General features: G+C 44.3%; 1 protein-coding gene and 1 long non-coding RNA gene across 3 annotated transcripts; one reads left to right on the top strand and one right to left on the bottom strand.

Annotated features, from left to right (window-relative positions):
* The first annotated feature begins 153 nt into the window (after positions 1–153).
* LOC309842117 lies at positions 154–21,372 on the top strand. Its single transcript, XR_014299499.1, has 2 exons — positions 154–8,604; positions 21,227–21,372. It is a non-coding gene; the product is annotated as an uncharacterized lncRNA (long non-coding RNA).
* On the bottom strand, positions 14,992–22,884 carry ENSA (endosulfine alpha; the record flags this gene model as incomplete). 2 transcript variants are annotated; one of them, XM_082686053.1, is made up of 4 exons in its annotated part: positions 21,819–22,884; positions 20,000–20,125; positions 18,573–18,739; positions 14,992–15,782 (listed from the first exon to the last, which is right to left on the bottom strand). In XM_082686053.1, the coding sequence occupies exons 1-4, from the start codon at positions 21,873–21,875 to the stop codon at positions 15,767–15,769; spliced, it is 366 nt and encodes a 121-aa protein (XP_082542179.1). In that variant the 5' UTR covers positions 21,876–22,884. The 2 variants fall into 2 exon arrangements, with proteins under 2 accessions (XP_082542179.1, XP_082542180.1); XM_082686054.1 differs by lacking the exon at positions 14,992–15,782 and having other exon boundaries at positions 18,569–18,739; positions 21,819–22,035.
* Positions 22,885–23,357: the final 473 nt, after the last annotated feature.

Below are 23,357 nucleotides of genomic sequence, written 5' to 3'. Positions count from 1 at the left end.
TCTATGCGGAACCCTTTGCAAAGAATCCCACTATGCTTCCACAAAGTTATTTTGAGGATTTAAACTGGCTCCATACTTCCAGGATTAATATATATTTGACATTTTGTCAGAAAGGAGTGCAGTTACTATCAAGATGTAACTGTTTACTTGGTGATCCCAGGCTTTGTTGCTAGCCAAACTTTGCCTTGAATTCTCTCTGCCATGAGTTATACTCAGTCTAATGAACATCCTCTACCCAGAGACAAATATTAAATGCTTCAGTGGTCCCTCAAGGCCTCTCTTTCTAGGCTTGAGGAGAAGAGAGAGGTGCCTCTGACTGCTTCTCCTTGGGGTTTGGTGCAGCTCACAACAGGGCAGTAGAAATCTATTATATCTTGGTACCCCGCCTAAAACATCCAATTTAATTTTTTTTTTTTTTTAAAGATTGATTTGAGAGAGGGGTGCCTGGGTGGCTCAGTCAGTTAAGCATCTGCTTTTGGCTCAGGTCATGATCCCAGGGTCCTGGGATGGAGTCCTGTGCAGGGCTCCCTGCTCAGTGGGGAGTCTGCTTCTCCCTCTCCCTCTGCAGCTCCCCACCCTCCACTTGTGCTTGCACTCTTTCTCTCAAATAAATAAAATCTTTATTTTTTTAAAAAAGACTTTATTTATCTGACAGAGAGAGAGAGAGAGAGATCACAGGTAGGCAGAGAGGCAGACAGAGAGAGATGGGGAAACAGGCTTCCCACCGAGCAGAGAGCCTGATATGGGGCTCGATCGCAGGATCCTGAGATCATGACCTGAGCCGAAGGTAGAGACTTAACCCATGGAGCCACCCAGGTGCCCCTAAAATCTTTATTTTAAAAAGATTTTAGTTGTTTATTTGAGAGAGAGAGATAGAGAATCTGAACAGGGGGAGTAGCAGGCAGAGGGAGAGGGAGAAGCAGACTCCACACAGAACTGAGAGCTGGACTCGGGGCTCAATCCTAGGACTCCAGGATCACAACTGGAGCTGAAGGCAGATTCTTAACCAACTGAGCCACCCCAATGCCCCTAAATAAATCTTTAAAAAAAAAAAAAAAAAGATTTGAGAGCCAAAGTGTGCAAGCAGGAGTGGGGGGAAAGTGAGAGAACTTTAAGCAGACTCCCCCCTGAGAGTGCAGCCCAATGTGGGATTCGATATCATGACCCATGAGCTTATGACCTGAGCCAAAACCATGAGTCAGGTTCCTAACCAACTAAGTCACCCAGGCATCCCTCAATTTAAAATCTTACCAAGGGGCACCTGGATGGCTCAGTCTGTAGAGCATGTGACACATTTTTTTTTTTAAAGAGTTATTTATTTATATGGGGTAGAGGGGCAGAGGGAGAGGGAGAGAGAGGCTCCAGCAGAGACTCCCAGCTGAGTGAGGAGCCCGAAGCTGGGCTGGATCCCATGACCCTGAGATTGTGACCTGAGCCAAAATCAAGAGTTGCATGCTTAACTGACTGAGCAACCAGGCACCCTGAGCACATTACTCTTGATCTTAGGGGCATGAGTTCAAGTACTATACTGGGTGTGGAAAAGATAAGAAAAAAAGAAAAGGAAAGGAAGAAAAGAGAAGAAAGAAAAGAAAAGAGGCACCTGGGTAGCTCAATCTGTTAAGTGGTTGCCTTTGGCTCAGGTCATGTTCTCAGGGTCCTGGGGTCAAGCCCCACATTGGGCTTCCTGCTCAGTGGGAATCAGCTTCTACCTCTCCCTCTGCCTCTCCCCTCAGCTTGTTTGCACCCTCTCTCTCAAATAAATAAAACCTTTTAAAAAATTAAAAAAAGAAAAAAGGCACCCTAAGTGCTTTGTCAATAAATAAATAAAATCTTATTAAATATAGGGCCCCCTGGCTGGCTCAGTTGGTGGTGTGTGTGACTCTTGATCTCGTGGTTTGATCTTGTGGTTGTGAGTTTGAGAGCCACACTGGGTGTGGAGATTACATAAAAATAAAATCTTTTTTAAAAAAATATTTTATTTATTAATTTGACAGATCACAAGTAGGCAGGGGGGGGTGGCGGTGGGGAGGGAGCATTTTCCCTGCTGAGCAAAGAGCTCAAGCGGGACGCGATCCCAGGACCCTGAGATCATGACCTGAGCCCAAGGCAGAGGCTTAACCCACTGAGCCACCCAGGTGCCCCCCAAATAAAATCTTATTAAATATAAAACACAACTTGGTTTGCCAATTCTGCTTTACAGCCTTCCCTGTTTCCTCCCTGGGGTCCATGTGATTCAGTCATACTTCACAGGCCGACTCATATGGTAGTCAGCAAGTTGTTCTGACATGGTCTGGGCATGTTCCCCTTTAGCAATTTAAAAAAAAAAAAAAAAAGTCAACCCAAGGCCTAGGGCTATACAGCAATTCCACTGGCCATGAGATGGAAAGTTCAGGACTCTCTCCTGGCTCTAAACCTAGTTCTCCATGAAGGTTGAACACAGGGCACTGTGGTTTGGTAGAATAGCCATGGACTTTGGAGTCTGTCAATTACCAAGTGACCTTAGATAAATTACCTTTTCTGAGCTTCATTAAAGTTTTGTAAAATATAAAATAGTCTTTTAATTCAAAATTTAATTTTTAATTACACAATTAATAAATAAATATTCTCCTTGGAAAAAACAAAACATGACAGATGAGATTAAATTTCCTGGGATCACCACCTTCAAGCCCACTCCTTAACCCTCTCTCCCCAGTGGCCTCCCCCAAGGTCACCACAATTCTCAGTTTACTATTTATCTTTCCAGGCTTTCTTCTTCTTCTTCTTCTTTTTTTTTTAAGATTTTACTCATTTATTTGACAGACAGAGAGAGAGAGATCACAAGTAGGCAGAGAGGCAGGCAGAGAGAGAGGAGGAATCAGGCTTCCTGCCAAGCAGAGAGCCTAATGCGGGGCCCAATCCCAGGACCCTGGGACCATGACCTGAGCTGAAGGCAGAGGCCCCAACCCACTGAGCCACCCAGGCGCCCCCAGGCTTTCTTCAGTTAAACTTTTTTCTTTTTCTTTCCGGGGGTGTGTAGTGGAAGGGCCAGAGAAGTGGGGAGAGAGAATCTTAAGCAGGCTCCACAACCAGTGTGAGCCTGACATGGGGCAGGGCTGGATCTCACAGTCCTGAGATCATGACCTGAGCAAAAACCAAGAGTCAAAGCTTAACCAACTGAGACACCCAGGTGCCCCTCAATCAAATCAGTTTTACCTGTAAGAATAGGATAGTAATATCTATTCTATGAGCTAGAACAGTGGATAAAATGCAAGTCCGTGTTTTCTTCTTTTTCTTCAGTGTGTTGGATGAAGCTAAAACCTCCTGCAGGAAGAGAAATTTTACCTATTTCTTGGGGGGGAACTGCCTGCCCTCTATGTGGTATTAGAAAATACCAATTTTTGTCTGTCTCCCCTCCCCCCCAAAATTCAACAGACATCATGCACAGAATCTACAGTAGGAACAAGCCTTGGCCTGTTACACTGACAGAGTCAGCCTCCTCTTGGATAGAGGTCTGCTGGAGGAGTGTAGCCAGAGCCAAAGGTCAAAGAGCATTTTGCTTCTTTTTTATTCTTCCATTTTAGCCAGGCAAGGATAAGTTATTATCTTGTGTCTTCTCTTCCCTGTGGCTTTCATTTTAAATTGCAGAAAGGAAGAGATCATATGCCCAGAGTTTTTCTTCCAGAATAGCTTTCTGAGTACAACAAAGACAAAAAACAAAGCAACCCCTGCCCCACACCCCCATTCTGCTCTTCTATCACTCCACAGGACAACGGGTACTCCCACAATCGCTTTTTCCTACTATCAGGAAGCACAAGCCAAGATTTCCAAAGGCATGAGTGGTTTGTTCCCAGGTGCCCCAGAGCAGGATTTTATTTTAGTGTAAGAACAAATTCCATTTATTGAGCATCTTTTTTTGCCAGCCATGATACAAGTTTCTTTACATATATCTAATTAATTCTAACAAAAGCCATATAAATTTTGTATTATAGTTATCTTATTACAGATGAAGGGATTGATGCTCAGAAAGGTTAAGTACTCTTTTTTGGGGGAGGAGGGACAAAGCAGAAGGAGAGGGATAGAGTATCTTTTTTGTTTTTCTTTTTTTTAATTTATGACAGAGCTGTGAGAGAGGGAACACAAGCAGGGGGACCTGGAGAGGGAGAAGCACGATGTGGGGCTTGATCCCAGGATACTGGGATTGTTAACCTGAGCCGAAGGCAGATGCTTAATGACTGAGCCACCCAGGTGCCCCAGGGATAGAGAATCTTAAGTAGGCTCTGTGCTCAGTGTGGAGCCCAATGCGGGGCTCGATCTCATAACCCTGACATCATGGCCTGAGCCAAAATCAAGAGTCGGACGCTTAACCCATGGAGCCAGCCAGGTGCCCCCCCCCAAGTTATTCTGTTCTGAAACTGTGACTTCCTGAAGCAAAGGAGATATTTAAGAACAGTACTCGTCAGTAAGAAGTGGCATCTGGAAGCAGGAATGAGAAGCATGGAAATCTGTGGAGAACAGAAGAGGTAGGGTAATAACAAATTAAGAAAAATGCATGCCCCGGCAAGAACTGCCACTCACCCCTACCACTAAGCCTGGGCCATGCTTTCGGGGTGTGTGTAAACAAATCTCTATAGTAACCATCTGGTTTCTGTCTTTCTACGATAACACAGGCTTGCATGTGTCTAAATATGGGCACTGGTGAGGATGAGTGTGGCTGGGGAGGGGAGGGGAAGTCGACGGCTGAGTCAAGAGAAAATTGTGCAAAAAAGGCAGATTCCTTTGGTATGCCCTCATCTACCTCTCCCAGCCCAGCCCCAAGGTAGGAAAAGGGCTTAATGCCCTGATCTCTCCTTGATTCACAGTAGTCACAGTTAAGAGCTAAGGTCTGCATAAATTTTGTCTTATTTTAACCAAGTATGTAAATTCTCCTGCAGTCAGGGGGATCCCCTTGGTGAAAGAAGAGGAGGGTAGAAACTCTTGCTTCCCATTTCACCCCAGGTGCCACTTTCGGGGCCACTGAGGGTAGAAGTTGGAGGATCTCATCTGTTGAAGGGATGGTAGCCCTAGAGGGAAAGGTGAAGGAGAAAAGCCAGGCACAGGGCTACGGGAGTACGGATAGGCACTGGTGAGAGGATTAAATGGGACCAGGACTGAGTTACAAGAGCCCCTCAAGTCAGCACAGTGGATCTCAACCATAGGACCCTAGGGGACATTTGGTAATTTGGGGGGACTTTTTTGTTGTTCTGAATGAGCATCTAGTGGGCACAGGACAGAGCTGTTAGCATCTTAAAATACACAGGACATCCCCCATAGCAAAGATGCATCTGGTCCAAAACGTTAGGGAAACTCTGGGTTAGAAGAGCCCTCTCGCTGGTCCACAGCAGGACCCCAGCATGCATCACTAGGACGGGATACATGCACGGCAGCTTGTCCGCCTGGACCCTGAGTTCCTCTCAGACTTCCAACCCAAGTATTTAGTTTGTTTACTTCTAATTAAAGTAAATGAAAACCGGAGTCCCAAATTTGCTGTGAAACCATCTTCTATTTTTTCTAATATTTATTAGAGAGAGAGAGAGAGAGAACGTGCATAAGCAAGGGGAGCAGCAGGCAGAGGGAGAGGGAGAAGCAGGCTCCCAGCTGAGCAGGGAGCCCAATGCCAGGACCCCAGGATCATGACTTGAGCCAAAGGCAGCCGCTTAACCAACTGAGCCACCCAGATCCCTCTGAAATCAGCTTCTAGAGAAGAGAGCTTTGGGTATAGGAAAAGCTGCCTGACAGAGGCTGTGCAACTGGGCAAAAGGTACCAGCTCTTGCCCTCAGTTTTACCTTTGGTGAAATGAGCACCCTGAACACAACTTGTTCCAGAACTTGTCCTTCTATTTCCCATAGTTGTACCAGTTCAGGTCATTGGAAAAGGAAATGACTCAGAAATTTGAGGAGGGAAGTCTGAGGGTAACTCAGACTTTCCTACTCATAAAAGGCGGTCCAGACTGGACCTTAATGCTGAGCCAGGACTCCCGATCACTCAATGATGCCAGGACTTCCCTTTCTATATTTGAGTAGGTAGTCTCATTTTAGGTAATTTTAACAACAGTAAGTTGCTTCTGCCAACCGACCCCCCACCTCTGCCCTCTGCCAACAGGTCTGCTAATGCATGAACACTTTCTCTCTAGTTGAAAATATAAATATTCTAGCATAAGAAAATATAAATATTCTAGTTTAAGTATCAGTTTGGTGTTACTAACTGGGTTTGAGGCTGTAAGGGAGATAGCTGGCAGTAGGTCAAGAATGGTGCTTGTTCGTTGGCATGGAGCCCTAGCAGTTAATTTGAATACTTTGAGAAAAGTTCATATACTGTGTCAATTCTATTTAGTTCGAGCTTTACAACTAAATATTATAATAAAGATTTAATAGCCAAGAGTTCATATTTTGTATTAATCTCTTATATCTACCTATGATAAATATGTCAAAACAAGGTTCAAAAAAAGCCCATCTAAATACACTAAGTGCCTCTGTCACTAAACTTCCATTTATATCAAAACCTTTTTTTTTTTTTTTTTTTTAACCTGAAGGGGCCACTTTACCACAGTGTGGTTATCAGTATTGAGCGTTCTCTTCCTGTCATGAGGAGACGATTTTAATGTCTTAAGAAAAGCTATCCTTGGTTGGTAAGAGTATTTGGCCCTTATTTGTTCTTAGTCGTGTGGTTCATCTAAAAGTTTTCCAAAAGAGAGGCCCAGTTCTGTCTGGGGAGTAACCTTCCCATGTTGTTCTCTCAGTGGTTTCATCTCTCTGCTTATCCACTATTGCTGAAAGAGGTCAACTCTTCGTAATTTTTTCTGAGTATTGATAGACTCACAATGAGCAATTCCTTCAACAGATACTTACTGAGCACATATTATGTGCCATTCTTGAAGGTGGGGATATGCCAATAAATAAGACAAAGTCCTGGTAGTTCAATACGTACTTGTGAAATGAGTGAAGGACCCTCTTCCAGTTGTCTGCTTTAGTCTAGCCTACTTGGTCCTCTTTGTCTCCCATCCAAGTACTAACCAGGCCCCACCCTGCTTAGCTTCCGAGATCTGACGAGATCTGGCGTGTTCAGGGTGGTATGGCCGTAGACTACTTGTTCCTCTTTGTAATCAGTTTAAAACTACTGCTCCATTCTCTTTTTTCCCCTAGAATGCCTTCTCAGAGCTGGCACATTTAACTTACCACTCAGCACCTGTCACTCAGGCAGGCCTGAGACTGGGCTTTATAACCCACTGGGGCCTTCAGTCAACACGGATACCAAACAACTTTTAAAGCAAAGCTGGGAATCTTAAGGTCAATTCATTGCAAAAGGGGTTTGGATTCTGCCCCAGATGTAGAACTCTCCCACTCACTTATAACGTTCACCTCTGGTCTACGCATTTCTCTGATGCCTCACACAGAAACTCTTTAGAAAATTTCCCTCAACCCACTCATTCAAATTACATTTCGGTTTCCCCTAAGACACTGCTTTGTTTGCAGCCCTAGAGGTTTTTTATCCCTCTTCCAATATCAGGAAGTGGGGAAACTGAAGTACTTCTAGCTCCCTAAGGTCATTTTCAGGTCATTATTCTTCCAAGGTATTTACATGCCATTCCTCTTGCTTTGGAGTTCATTCCATCAGGCTCAACTCTCCTTTATGATCTTTGCTGATCCTGGTCACTTCTATACCAGCATGGTACTAGGCCTGATCTTCTCCCTACTCCTGCATAATTCTGGATTCATTCCAACAACCTGATTTACTGATCCAACATTCCACACCCATAATTCTTCTTTGTTATTATTTTCTAAGCTAAATGCTTTAATCTTTTATAAAAAAATACAGTTGGGTTTAACAAAAGGTAACAACAAAACCACAAATACATGAGCCACCTACCTTTGCAACTGGATGTGGGAACTCCCTTGTTCTTTAAACATTCTAATGACCTTTATTTTACTCCACTTCAGACCCCTGTTCCTATTACCCATGTCATTACATAGAAGAGTTCCAACTCTAAAATCTTCAATTGTTAACGTCATACCAGGTCCCAAGCTTCCAGCTTAATCACTTCTTTGACTTCTAAATCATCAGCTCTTTGACCTTATCACGACTCTTCTTGACCAGAGTTGATCATACTTCTTTAGCCTGCCTTCTTAGCCGGTCTGAATCAGGTAGATTTCTTGAACTCTCCTCCAGCACCTTTCATCCCCTTTTTCCCTTGTGAGTCCACTCCCTGTGTCTACAAATCATGATCCAGGAGCTAAATGATAATGTATCTTCTCTGATTTTGTACCCAGGCAGCTGGGTGTTGCTAGAGAAAGTAGCAGAAATATATAGAATGGTGACCATTCCAGTAGATTACACATTCCAAGTGTTATACAGTCATGGTTTCCAATCTGTTAGGCCCTCAACACTGTTCCCTAAACCTTTTACTTAGTAGTATTGTCAGCTGTCTTCCATTCCTTTCCCTTTCATCCTCTCTTCTAAACTATGGATACTCTTCTTAAACCCCCTAACTCCCACCTCCCTGTCAACTAGGAACTTTACATCTCCACCAAGAACAATGAAGCTGTCAGACAAGGACTCCCTTCAATCAGCGACCCCCAGTCACAAACGCTGTGAGTTTACCCATTGTTATATTTTCACCTTGAGTCTCAAGCAGGCTGCAGTATACATCTTCCTACTTGAGACCAATTTCCTACTTAGCTGGCTTTCCGCTAGACTAACCCCAGCACCTCCCCTTGCATAGTGGTTGGTGCATAATAACTGCTTAATAAGTGTTTGTTGAAGTATTTAATTGACCACATCCACCTGAACTCATTTTCATCCATTCCTTTCTCTTCAGAACCAAAGTTATCATCTTCTTCTGAGCTTTGCCTTTTACTTGTTCCTTTCACTCAGTCAGTAAATGTGCTTAAATCATGCCCATCCTAAAACAACATCAGTCTTCCCACACTACTCAGTTCGATAGACAAGATTCTATCTCTACTGATCCATTGACACTGGTGGGTCAAAATGGTTACTAACTGCCAAATTAAATGGACATCCTTTAGTCCATTTCTTAAAAAATTTTTTGAGATTTTTATTATTTTTAGAATTAAAGTGACCTCTATCAAATATATGCTCATTGCCAAAATCTTGGAAAGTACAGGAAGTGGACATACATGTGGCACATTTCTTTGACATTTGGGGGCATTTTTTATTACATAGGTGAGATAGTCTAATTTTTTGCTTCATCAACCTCCAGTAGCATTTTACATTATTGACTGACTGACTGACCCAGTTCTTCCAATAAACTCTGCCACTGTGCACCACCATATCTTCCTGCTTCTTCTATTTTGTTGGGCCCTTTTCTTTATTCCCTTCACATGTTAGCTTTCATCAGGGTCAGGCCTCCAGTCTTTCTGCTCTTATATGCTTTCACTTCCATGGTTTTACTAAATATATCTTGAAATCCAAAGAATCTACATTTCCTATTTTGACTTCTCCAACCTCTAGTCTCATAAATCCAGTAACTTCCCTGTCATCTACTCTTGGATGTCCTAGAGGCACCTCGTATCATCCCTTCTGCAACACTGAACTCATTATCTTCCTTGATAAACTTGCCCTTCCAGTAGTGGTGTCTCTCTAAGGTTATGGTAGCATCCTTTACCCAGTAACCCAGGAATTTGTTATTAGAGTCCTGTCTCTTCTCAAGTCACATGCCCCCATCAAGTTCTGTTGATTGTACTTTCCATGTATTATCTGTTGAATTTGTCCACTTTTCTTCATCCCCACTGTCTTTACCTTTTGTAATTCCTAATCATACCTAACCTATAACACTGTAGCAACACAATAGTCTGTCTTACTCATAACTAGCCCATGGAAACAGATAACTAAGTGGAGTGTCTGCACTTGAGTTTCATTGCTGCTTCGAATTTATTCTGACACCAATTGAATCAGTGTCTTTCTCTTCACAACCATATCCCTTAACTTTAACCTCTTAACAGCACCTCTAAATACATCAATTTTACCCTCTCCAGTCTCTTGCCCACACTGTTGTCAGAAAGATTTTCCTCAAGAGCCAATCTGATTATGTCATTCCCTTGCTCAAAATCTCAGCAGTTTCTCATCACCTCCAGGATCAAGCCCAAAGGGCCCTTTGTGATTGGACTCTCGCTTCCCTCCACCCATTTCTCTGCACCCCTTCTGCTGTTTGGTATGCTACAGCTACTCCCAATTATTATTCTTTTTTAAAGATTTATTTATTTTAGGGAAAGAAAGAGACTACACAAGCGGGGGAGGGACAGAGAGGGGGAGAGAGAGAGAGAGAGAGAGAGAGAGAGAGAGAGAGAGAAAAAATATCCAGCAGATTCCCTGCTGAGTGGGCCCAGACTCGACCCTGAGAACATGACCCAAGGTGAAACCAGGAGTCTGGACATTCAACTGACTGAGCCACCCACATGCCCCTCAGTTATTTTGAGGTCCCAGAATGCAATACCTCTAAATCTTTTCACATGCTGTCCTTCCATTTGGAAGACCCCCCCCTTTCCCAGTCTAACCCCTTTACATGACTATGTCCTACTACTCCATCAGATTTCAGCTTATAAACTACTCTCTGTGTGTGCTTTCAGAGCATTTTGTGCTTATCCCCTCTTTCCCATTTGTATTCTAATTATCTGGCTACCAGGCTTACAGTCTGTGAGCTCCATGAGCACAGAAACCACATCTCATGTGCTTTTACAATCCCTGAAGGGCTTTACATGCCTTATTTTGTTTAATCAGCACAAACACCCTTTATGTAGGTACCATATCATTCCTATTTTACAAATGAACTGAAGCAAAGAGTTTAGAAAACTTGTCCTGAGTTACCAAAATAGATCAAAATGAGAATTTAAAAACCAGACAACTTGGGGTGCCTGGGTGGCTCAGTGGGTTAAAGCTTCTGCCTTCAGCTCAGGTCATGATCCCAGGGTCCTGGGATCGAGCCCCGCATTGGGCTCTCTGCTCAGCAGGGAGCCTGCTTCCTCCTCTCTCTCTGCCTGCCTCTCAGCCTACTTGTAATCTCTGCCTGTCAAATAAATAAATAAAATCTTTAAAAAAATAAAATAAAATAAAAACCAGACAACTTAACACTAGAACCAGAGATTGCTAAATCCTTCACCTTTAATTTAAATCCCTCCTCCACACAATTTGGCAGTAACCTCCCTAAAACACAGATCTGACCAGGTGTTTTCTCTGCCATCCCCTCAGTGGTCCCGAGGCCTGCTTGCCTGCCTGCCATATCCTCTGTCATCTGGCTCCTGTCTACCTTCTTGGCTGTGGACCAGCCCCTCCCTAGGACTCAATCCTGTTGCTGAAGCACCACCCATTCCACATTGTCTCATTCTTCTCTGACTGTTGGTCTATCAAAATGCCCCTTATCGGGGCGCCTGGGTGGCTCAGTGGATTAAGCCTCTGCCTTCAGCTCAGGTTATGATCTCAGGGTCCTGGGATGGAGCCCCACATCAGGCTCTCTGCTCAGCGGGGAGCCTGCTTCCTCCTCTCTCTCTGCCTGCCTCTCTGCCTACTTGTGATCTCACTCTCTGTCAAATAAATAAAATCTTAAAAAAAAAAAAAATGGCCCTTATCTCCTTATCTTTCTGGAGAAGCCCTGTTCCTCTCTCAGAACTTACTTCATGAAAGTCTTCCTGATCACTCTTTCCCTAGCCCTTTGCAGCTATTGGAGTGACTCGTGCCTCCACTCTCAGAAGCTATGGGACTTGGGCAAGTTATTGTTTTAGTTTCCTCATTTGTGTAATGGCAGCAGGATGACCGCCTACTCAGAGAACTGCTGTGAGGAATAAATGAGAGGATGCAAATTAAGCACGTACCATGGGGCTTGACACATCCTAAGTACTCAAAACATTTAGCAATTACTTACTCATCCCTGTATCTCTATGTAGCTAGGCCTCTACAACCCAAGTGTAACACTATAGTGTGGATTCTTCAGGTGGAAAAAGAAAGCACTCACATATCACTTTTATTTTAGCACAGTGTCTGGCATATTTTGGACTTTTATTATGTAATTGAGCTGGACTATTTATTATTTTTTAAAGATTTATTTTTAGAGAGTGGGGGCAGAGGGATAGGGAGCACAGAGCCTGACCTAGGGCTAGATCTCCCGACCTGAGCCAAAACCAGGAGTCAGAGGCTTAACCACCCAGGTGCCCCTTGAACTGGACTATTTAAGTACCACCCGTCTTTCAAGGCCCAATTCAATTTCCATTTCCACCAGTAATATTTACCTAATGATTCTAGCCCTTTGGATTTTCCCTTCTGAGAATCTGTTTTTATTTTTTAAGATTTTATTTACTTATTTGACAGAGAGAGAAAGAGTGAGAGGGCCCAAGCAGGGAGAAAAAGGCAGGAGAGGGAGAAGCACACTCCCTGCTAAGCAGAGCGCCCATCCCAGGACCCTGGGATCGCGACCTGAGCCAAAGTCAGACACTGAACCAACTGAACCACCCAGGTGCCCCTGCAATTAAAAAAAAAAAAAAAAAATTATTTGAGAGAGAGAGAGAACCCAAGCAGACTCTGCCCTGAGCGTGGAGCCTGATGCAGGGCTCAACCTCATGACCCTAACTAAGATCACTACCTGAGCGGAAACCAAGAGAATTCTTTTACCACAGCCTGACTGCATCCTGCTATGCAGTCTTGCATCATATGTTGAAGTGCTGTTTCAATGAAGCTCCAAGTTCCTCCAGGGCAAACACCATCTCTTATATTGTCTATCTGCCCAACAATAGCTGATGTTTCTAATTGCAAAGTGAGTGTTCAACAGTTAGATGTGAATGAGCAGACTGGCCCAAGCATGGGATGCCTCTACCTTATCATTAGTGAGCCCCCAATCTCTAAGAAATTCCAGCTAACAACTTACCTCCTGATTCTCCTTCCCTTGGCTCTTGGCATCCTGTTTAGAATGACATGAATTTGCATTTATTTTTATGCTTCCTTCCTGGCTTAACTTCCCTTTCCTTGGTAACCTCCCTCAAGGCCCAGTAGAGGGCACTACGCACCCCAGGGCTGCTTGTGTGGGTGCTGCTTGCTCACTGCAGATCTTCTGAAAGGCAGCTCTCCCAAGTTATTTGTCTTTTACCCAAGGTTTTCCATGCCCAGGCCACATCAGCTTAAAATAAATGCTGCTGGACAATAATCATGGTGACTTCATCCCTGCCACCCTGTGTACCAGATGGCTGAGAGGCTTGTCAGCAGAATCATCTCTCAGCCATGTTGGAGGAATGAAGAACTCTTGACTCCATTCTTTGGAATATGGGCAGGAATTGCGCTTTGAAGCAGTGCAGAGCAGTCTGTTCTAGTTGCGTGGCGGTACAGTATGAGAGTGAGGGAGAAGGGATGGCAAGGTTTTATACTGTAACAGAGACTGCCACAATCCTTTCTTGGCACCCCAGGATTCCTAAGACTACAGCTTAAAACCAAGGACCAGGGAAGCCATGAATAATGGAAAAGTCATATAAAAGTCTAGATATAAGGCGCCTGGATGGCTCACTTGGTTGAGCATCTCAGCTCAGGTCTTGATCTCAGAGTCCTGAGTTCAAGCCCAGCATTGGGATCCATGCCCAGCATGGAGCCTATTTAAAAAAAAAAAAAAAAAAAAAAGCCTAGATACTATCTCAAGCTCTTCAGTGAACTAACTTTGCCACCTTATAAGTAATTTCTCTTTATACTTCTACTTCCTTATCTGTATTAAAAATGAAACTGCACTGAATGAACCCACATTCAGCCTCACTGATCTCACTCCCCAGCTGTATCCATCTGGCAAACATACACTAGAGAAGGCATGCTCAAAAAGAAGTCATGGGACTGGTTTAAGGGGAATAGGGATGAGAAGACTCACTAACCCCACCACAGTAAACATTCTACAGTGTGTGTGTGTGTGTGTGTGTGTGTGTGTGTAGCTCCTAGCTTTGAGTTTATAACTTCTGTAGTATGTGAACTTCCGCACAACTTTTTCTTCCACAAAGACAATAAACCCCACAAAGGCAGGGAATGTTTTTAATGCATCTCCATACCACTAGCTTACTCAGAAAGGCCAATGGTTGGGAGGCATCACAATCCCCTGGGTAAATTAGGAGAGAACAAGTCAGTAACATCCTGAGTAGCTGAACATATTTGGAAACCTTCTGATTAAGGAGAAAGAATGAGTTAGATGCTGAGAACAACATTCCTAGTCCGGTTTGGAAGTATCCTTCCCCCTCAGTGAGCTCGAGAGTTGTCTGGAATATCTAGGCCGATTGGACCTTGTTTTATCTTCCTTGGTGCATACTCATTTGAGAAGCCAATCACATTTGGGAAAATATAATATACTCTCCTACTCAAAGCTGGATAAAAATGGGCAAGTAGACTACCACATGTGAATGTTGTGTGTGTCAGGGAGACAGAGGTGAGTTTTTTGGTATCTTTCTTTTCTACAATACATTCATAAGCAGTTTTTAAATTCTTAAGTAGCAGGATTCTGGCCATGCTTCGGAAGGGGTGAGGAAAGGAGTCACTCTGCCCCCTGCTGGCCACAACCAGAAAGGCTTGAGTTCCTTTTGGCTTGTTACTAGAGGTCACATTTCTCCTTCACAGACAGAACCTATGAAAGAATGGAAGACTGAAAAGGGAAGAGGGAGAGTGGGCTTTTCTTTTTTGCTTAGCCTGAACTAAGCTGTAGGTGTTATAAACTATTTAGGTCAAATTCTTCATTTTGTGAGCCAAAACCTGAGGCTGACACATCTTCTACATTAGCTACAGAAACAAAAGGACAGATAGGAGTCAGGAAAAGTCCAGATCTATATGCTAACATCCCTAATTCCCTCTCCCGGAGTGATGGAAGCAGGGAGCCCAATTCATATCCCATATTAAGGGCCCCTATTCCTTAGAACTCAAGGCCCCACACCAGCTTCTCCCCTGAATGGTGTCTTTAGTTTCATTTTCTTCCCTTTCCCCAAACCCCAATAAAACACACCAAGTGCTTCAGAATATTTCTGGGTTGTGTTTTTTTGTGGGTCGTCGTCTTTTTTTTTCTTTTTTCTTTTTTTTTTTTATTTCAAATACTGAAAAAATCTCCTGGGCTCTGTGGGTCTCCCCACGCTCATGGCCCCCTTTCCCCACACTCACTGCCCTTCTCCCCACAGCAAATCTATTTCAAGGACAGCACTTTTTTCAGTGAACAATTAACATTAACTGTGTTCTCAGCTTGCTCTGCAGAACCAGAGGAGCTGTTTCCATCTGTCATATATAGATGGACAGTTTTTTTTTTTTAAACCTGACACCAGATCCCCAGCCACATCTAAGCAAACAAGGCATTTTTCTACAGAGCTGAATTAGAACTCCTCATCTGGAGTCTATGCCATTCCTCCCCCTCACACCCAGCCCACACCAGCCACATGGTTAGGAAGGATAGTCAGGAATGTTTTTATCATCTCCAAGCCCTATTTCATATCCCCCACAAATTTCCCACCCCACCCTCTTAAACACCACACCCACAACCCCCCACCCCCTCCCATCCCCTCCAGGATTTCACTGAGATTTCTCCCAACAGTTATTTGGAAAAAGGTAAAACAAAAAAGGTTCAGGGTCTTGGTGCTCAGCCCAAGGGGCTCCATGCGCTGGGACACCGACGGGCAGGGGCTTCTGCCTCTCCAGCCCGCACCCGAGCCACCTCCTGACCCCTGGCTGCAAAAGCAGGGAGGGGGAGGAGCCAGCACAGGACCCAGGAGGGCAGCGTCTCAGGATCTGGCGGAGCCCCGAGCAACATCATTCAACTTGGCCACTGCGGACGAACACAGAAGAAGAAAAAGAAAACACTGTCAAGTAATAGGGGAAAAAACCCCGATGTTCCATCCCCGTCCCTACCCCAGGACTCTTCCATACTTAACAGTCATTAGGCTACCTGGCACAAGCCTGAATCCAATCCACTGAGAGTTGAAGAGAAGAGAGAGACAGAGGAGAGGGGAGAGGGAGAGAGACAGAGAGGAGGGAGGGAGAAAAGGGGAGGGGAGAGAGAAAGGGAGGAGAGAATTTCAGTTTTTTTCTATCCACAAAACAAAGTGTTCTCCATCTTTCTGGAAATACCCATGAAAGCAATACAGAAAATTCTTTAGACAAGATCAAAATAACTCAAGGTGTGCAGGAGATTAAGCTGTCTGGCTTAGGGCAGGCTTGGTTTCACAGGCATGGCACAGCCAGCTGCAGCAGCATAGGCTAATGGGGACACACACACACAGTGATGAGGAGGGGACAGCATGGAAGCTAGGGCCTGGCAATACACATGTTGTTCTGAGTGGATTTAATAATCTAGGTTTAATCGAGGTGATTTGGATTTGGATTTGGGAATGACCCTTCTTTGCCACGAAGTGATGTATTTCATACTGTGCAAACAGGTGGCAAATACACAATGTGGCTCGTTTCTTTGTTTTCTTAGCCTTGAAGACGACCAGGTACAGAGAGCAAGCAAGACCAACAGTTTCTGATTTCCCTATTTCCTCTGTTCCTTCCTAAAAAAACAGATTCGTGACCTCAGCCTTGAGGATTCAAATGACCAATAGAGAAGGCAGCTCGGACAGAAAAGAAAAAAGTACAAAATTCGAGAGGATCGGAGATGAAGAAAACGTACAAAATTATATATATATTTATATATATAATAACATGACATATCTATATGTACAACATGGCTGCGACAGTTGAGGAAACTATACAAGGATGTTCGGCAATTTCCCCGTCCCACACAGACTTTAGACTAAGGAAGACAGCATGAGGAATGGAGCAAGAAACACAAAAATTATATACAATTACAAGTGACAGTTAAAGGAGTCTGGGGGCCAGGGAATCCAGGGATCCTGCTCTCTCCATTCCTTCCTCACCAACTCCCTCCTATCCAATCTGAGCAACAGCCTGAAAAGTGAATGGCCAGTCAGGAAAGAAGTATACACACCTGCCATCACCCCACATGTGCATCATCAGGCCAAATATTTGGCATATCAGAATTTATGAGGTTAAGAGGGCAAGAGAGGATTACAGAATCTTGTTCTCTTGAACAGTTGGTTCTTTCCCTGGCCGTGTCTGTGCTAACTAGCAGTAGGATTCAGGTCAAGTTAAGTAGGCTGAAGGTGCTGGCCACCAGCACCACTCTCCCCCACCTGCTCATGAGTCCGATTGCTGCTACTCATCCCACAGGGGCTGAGTTACCTGCATCTAGGATGGCAGAGCTTTCTCTCCCTTATCACCTTCCCCCACCAGCTTCCTCCCAGGTAAATCATCTTCCTAAGAACCTGCTGCTCTAGCCTTGCCACAGTTCCAAGGCCTGGAGGCTGGCTTCAGCTTGTCCCTTTTCTTCTGTTCTCCCTAAGAACACACCTGGCATCTGACTACATCTGAAACGTGGGAATCCACCAAATATGTGTGACTGAGCATGTGTCCTCAGGCCCACAGCTGGGCTGCCACAGCAGGTTTTTGTAGCAAAGGTTCAGACTGGAGGCCAGGAGAGTAGGTGGGGCCAGAGACAAGAAGCTTCCATAGAAGCTAGCTTCTTAGAACTTTTTCTAAGACCACGATACTTCTGAGGCCTCCTTGACTGAACCTGTACCTCCCAAATCTCAATGTCCTCTCTCCTCATGCAGTCCTCAAATGGTTCCCCTCTGTGGGCTCAGCCACAGGTCTTCCTCATTTAGTTTTACAAAAATAGCAAAGACTTTTTTTTCAGCTGGCAGTTAAATGAATTTTAAATTTGAATCAATCCTATCTATATTCACTTCTGTTACAGATGAGGAAATAGAAATCCATAGAGGTTAAATGACTTGACCAAGTTTACACACCAGTTCTGCTCAGAGGGCAACTAGAACCCACATTATCTTAACTCCAAACCCAGTGCTCTTTCCACTACCCCATACTTGCAAAAGCAACATGCTGGAAGAGAGAGAGAAGGTACCCATTTCATGTACATGATGTGCTCCAATCTTTACATTATGTAAGAGCCAGGGCCAACTGTCAGAGAGTCTCTGAGTAAGGGAGGTTAAGTGGGCACTGCAGTTTTAGGCAAGCAAACCACTTTTTCTTTTTGAGGATTCTCTAAACCTGCCATAATGGAAACACGAAGCAATAGCAGCCTAAGGGAAAAGAACACTTAGTAGCACAGAAAACAGATCTCATTCACTCTAACTTTCCCAGCTATGTCAGGTTAGCCTTTGGATGTAAACCTACCAAATTATTCCCAAGACTTAGCCCAGCCAGTTTTGGGATAGTCTCTTCCAAAAGGAAAAATCGCATCTCCACAGTTTCTCATACAAAAGAAAAAAGAGCATTTGCAGCAAGATCTAATCCTAGTCTCTCACTCTTGGGACCCTACCTGGGCTACAATGAGGGTGTGGAAATCTCAATTTAATCAAAGAAATGAACTCAGAATCCCTTTCCAACCCACATCACCTTCTTAGCAGCCCCCAGCAGAATCACAGTCATTTCTGGCTAGCAAGCTGAGAAGAGCTAACTAGCGCTCATTCCATCCCTGCTTATTATATACAAAAGTCCAGTGGGTGAGGAAGGGGACAGAGGGGGGGGCCCAGGTTACCCCGCAAGCTTGCTGGTGACGAGTGAGGACTTTCTCTGGGGAAGATCCTGTGGGGTGGGGATGTGGTCACCAGTCACGAGGTTCTTGTCTGGTCCTGCACTTGGCAGCTGCTTATTCTTCATCTTGGCTTTGGCCATGTTGTAGTCTCCTGAGTCAAAGTACTTTTGCTAAGAGACAAGAGGGATATTTTAACTGAGTGAGGAACTCTGGCCTACCTCAAAAGCAAGGAGACTCACATCCATTATAAACCCTCATCATCTTAGATCTTTCCAGTCTTCCTTGATTAACCTCATGCACACAGAGTTTAGCATTAAGTACCTGTACTATGTCTTCTCCCCTTTGTGTTCTGACCTTTTCAGGTATATAAGTAGTTTCCTTGCTACAATATAGATTTTAGGAGTTAAGAGATAGCCCCCACATCCTTTATACACCCATCTGTACTGTATGGTTCAACCAAATTACTGACTATTCATAAAGGCTTACTGAGGACCGGTCAGTGTCCCAGTGATCTGGTGCCAAGGAAATAAATAATAAGATATAAAGAAGCATCAATCTGGCAACCTCAAGTCAACAATCTCAAAATTAGAAATGATTCCCTCAGACCATGAATAGAAACTGGGTTTGTTCATGAGGATAATGTTCTTTTCCTCTGACTCCCACTGCTCCCACACATGTTCCATGGCTGTGACGGCCTGCCCACGCCTGCCTTGCCTATGGCAAGGTAAACTGCAAATCAGCATCACATCATCATCTGTGACTAAGACTCAATAACTAGGGTTCTCCACAGGGAATCTGTTTTACTGTCCATTTCATCCATACCTAGGAACACACTCCAGTCTAATGACTTATAATCCCTCAGTTAGTTTTAGGTACTTCTGGGGACAGAGAAACCTGATCATGAGCTACACGGCTATGAAGGCGCACCCTCCCTTGGTGAGGAGGGCTACCCTGGATGAAAAAATATCTCTTGAGGGAGTACAGTTACTGACTGGTACTAATTTCAAGGGTCTGAAGAAATCTATTCATTTCAAGTTGAAGAAGTCTAGAGGACAGATGGTTTGATCTTTTTTTGAAATCATGCACCCCAAAATGTAGCTCTCACCTTAAAAAGTATAGTCCTAAAACTCCCATCATCTAAACACACATATGCCTGGGGAAGTCAGCATTTCAGTTTCTAATGTCCTTCTTTCCCTCAATCCCCTAATGCCCCATACCCAAATGTTTCAACATTAAGCCTTAATATCCTGTATGGTACCATTATCAGGGATTTATAATCATTTGCCTTGCTCTTTACAAGTTTCTAATTGCTCTCTACTACTGCCCAACAACAAAACCTCCAGATAAGCATTTAGGAGAAGCTCTACAGTTCTCATCCCAAAAGCCCCCTTTGGCTCCAAAGTAAGAGAATAAGAGATTGTGTCCCATACCCCTTTCTGGAGTCTCTTCATGAGGAAGTCTGAGCCTCCAGGCTTTTGTCCTAGGCTTGGATATTTGGCCTTTAGCTTTGCCTCCTCGGCTCTCTCAGGGAGAATACCTTCTTTCTCCTGTGTGTCCTGGAGGAAACAAATGGGCCAATTATACCGAGAAGCAACTGCTTCTATTATCCAATAACTTTTATACTATTAATTTTTCCTAGTGATCCACCTCTTGTAAACATTGTTTCTATTCTGCTCCCAAATAAAGCTAGAACTTTGTTCAATTGATGAAGTTCAAGATGACTGTATTGTGAAGAAACCCAGCGCCCCCCCCAAACCAGCTGCTTCTCACACTACACCTAAGGAACCACTCCGACCTGGGAATATTGGATTAAAGATAACAGCTAAACAAAATACTTCGATCAAGAGCACACTATAGCTCATTCAGCATAGAAGCTAGGGAAGACAAAGAGAGAAAAAAGCTAACCAGGGCTTCTGGTAACCCAAGATGAATAGGAAAGTTCCCTGGCTGTCCCTAACATGCAGTACAGGTCAAACATAAAATTAAATGGGATAATTCTACTGAGATGTTCTCTTTTCCAGAGTCTAAGGTAATCATCTGATGAGTCTCTCTATGGAGGAGACTAGCGCTATGTGGCCTCCAAAAATCTCCATCTTAGTAATGGAACAACATTGCTTCAGCATTTCCATAAACAGGAAGGTGACAGGTAAACAGAGATGAAAATGACACTATTTTTAAGCTCAGGAAAATTAAGATATAGGAGGTTCACTAGTATTTACTCACAGTTGTTGCCAAAAAGTCAACACCTTCCCAAGTGGGCCAAGTGATGGAAGTTTGAGGAACATGTCAAGAGCATTCAATTGGTTTGCAGGAGGGTCACACTGTTGTTATTACTCTTTTGCTTTTTGTGAGCCCCGATGCTCTTTTCTTTCGTGGCTTTTTAAAAAAAAGGACCTAAAGCCAAATTTGTGGCTCTTTTAATGCAATTATATTCCCTTCCCTTGACAATCCGGCAGTTATAACCAGCTGCCTTTTACGAACCTCTGAGCCCCGTACTAAATGTTGTAAGTCAGATACAAGCCCCAATAAGAGATTTACTTGGGGTATTTTCATCAGAGAATTGTGGGTGAACTAAGTTCCACCACCCTGGAAGTCGGGGTGGTGGTGGAAAGAGGGTGGCGTCTTTCTTGTCACGACTCTTTTGCTGTCTTTTCTAGGTTTAACCTCCATTATTCTTTATGGAACTCTAGTTCTCTTCAAGCCTATTCGTTCCTGACTTGAGGGTGGGGAACCGACCATCCCTAACCGTCAAAATAGGTCTCTCGAGAAAGTTGCCGCCTTAAACTAGCCATAGTAATTACTACTTCTCTCTTTTCGGTGCCGATCTTTTAAACGTCTTTACCTCCACCTCTAGCTTTCTGAAGCGAGGCCCTGGCCTGGGTTGTTGGGTCATTTACCCCCATCGACCAATAACACACATCGCTTCCCAGTACCACCGGCCCCCTTTCATTCACCCAGTGTTTCCAAACACCCGCCCCGTGCCCAAGCTTGGCCAATGACAGCACAGCTTCAATAAGTAGAGCGGTAGGCCTATTGGCTAATCAGGAAGAGCAAGGCACTGACTGATAATGGGCCCAACCAATCAGCGCCAGAGTTGCAAGCTGTGTTGAAGCTCACCCGGCGTGATGCAAGTAGTGGCCAACCCCTGTAGAGCTTGAGACCATGGCGACCAATCCGCACTGGTGGGAGACCGTCTCCCGCCCCTCACAGTCGCCCCCGACTCGCCCGCCCGCACCCCCTCCATTTCACCTGCTTCTCCTCGCCGGTCTCCTCCGCAGGGTTCTCCTCTTCTTGTTTCTGGGACATGGCGGGACCAGGACTGTGGAGTGTAGGGGGCCCGGGAAGTCAACCGGAGAAGGGAAGGGGGAGGGGAAACGGGGACAACCTGCGCTGCTGCTTCAGCTCCTGTCACTAGGGTTGCTCAGTCAAAATGGCGGCCCCTGCCTGTGACGTTGTGTCCGCCCCTTCCAATGGGAGCCAATGAGAGTGGGGTAGCTGGAACAATGACGTAACGATCTACCAATAGTTACTGGCTAAAGGTGGATTCTTTGGAGGCGACAGGCAAGCTGGAACACCAATCTGGAATGAGAGTGAGCCCCAACGACCAATTGGAAGCCCGTGGGGGATCCTAGGGGCGGTGCTGCTAGCCTTGGCATTTTTGCTCCTTTGGTGGGACCTGATTTCCATCGGCTCTAGCACTCGGTTTCCGGAAGGCTTTGCTGGGCTTCGAACTGGAGAGCGGAAAGGATGGCGACCTTTTACTTTCAGATGGAGAGGATTAAGCTTTGCGCAGTGTTAGCAGAAAATTATCAATCTCCAGGAAATAATTTGGAGGTCAGGGTGCACCTTAACTTGGTACTGATCACTATTGCAGATGTACTTGGCGTGTGGAACGGAGAGACTGGGACCCCCAAACCAAGTTGTCTTGCACAGATGACTTTACGTTCCATGATTTAACTCATCTGTACAGTTTTATACTTGTTCAAGGTCAGCCCATGGAGAATAAGTTCTTGAAACGGAAAGCACAGTTCTAGGTACATGGTAAACATTTAGTAAATACAGTTAACATTAGTTAACGTATCCTGAGTCACAGTTCAACAGTATTTGAGTGTTTGTGTGTAGATGGTAATGTATTAGTTTTACAGCGGTACATACAGAGTAAGACGGTCTCTGCCCTTAGAAAGCTTAGTTTAGTGGGCATGAGGGGAGGGTTTTCACAGTGTGCCAGGTGTAGCCTAAATCCCTAAGACGAGATTTTAGACATATCTTACTGGAGCCTTAGTCCACAGTTTTATATTAAAAACAAACATTAGTTTAAGACTGATAACACTGCAAAAATTCATACTAAAATTTAATTTTCCAGGCAGCTTCTTGTGACAGTCTTGGGGCTATCTCCTCAATTTCCTGTATAATTAGATGTACTTCTGGAAAAGTCTGGAAGCACTGTAAATCACAGATTATTATAGAAGGCAAAATCTGGTAAGCATTGAAATAAAAGTGTTAAAGTGCTTATAGGGGTTCAAAGGAAGACTAATTCAGTTTAGATTCCACACCCCCAGCCCCCAAAAAGACTTCATGAAGGAGGTGGTATTTGAAATAAGTTTTTTTTGTTTTGTTTTGTATTCAAAGAAAGAATGTACTGCGTGGGGGAAGAGGCAGAGATAGAATCTTAAGCCGGCTCCATATCAGTGCAGAGCCTGAAGTGTGTTGGGTGGGGAGGCTCCATCCCAGAACTCCAAGATCATGATTGGAGCCAAAATCAAAAGCTGGACCCTTAGCCAACTGAGC

This window comes from Mustela nivalis (assembly GCF_964662115.1).
Source record: "Mustela nivalis genome assembly, chromosome: 10".
In the NCBI taxonomy this organism is placed as follows: domain Eukaryota; kingdom Metazoa; phylum Chordata; class Mammalia; order Carnivora; family Mustelidae; genus Mustela; species Mustela nivalis.
This window is presented reverse-complemented; position numbering and strand designations above follow the sequence as displayed.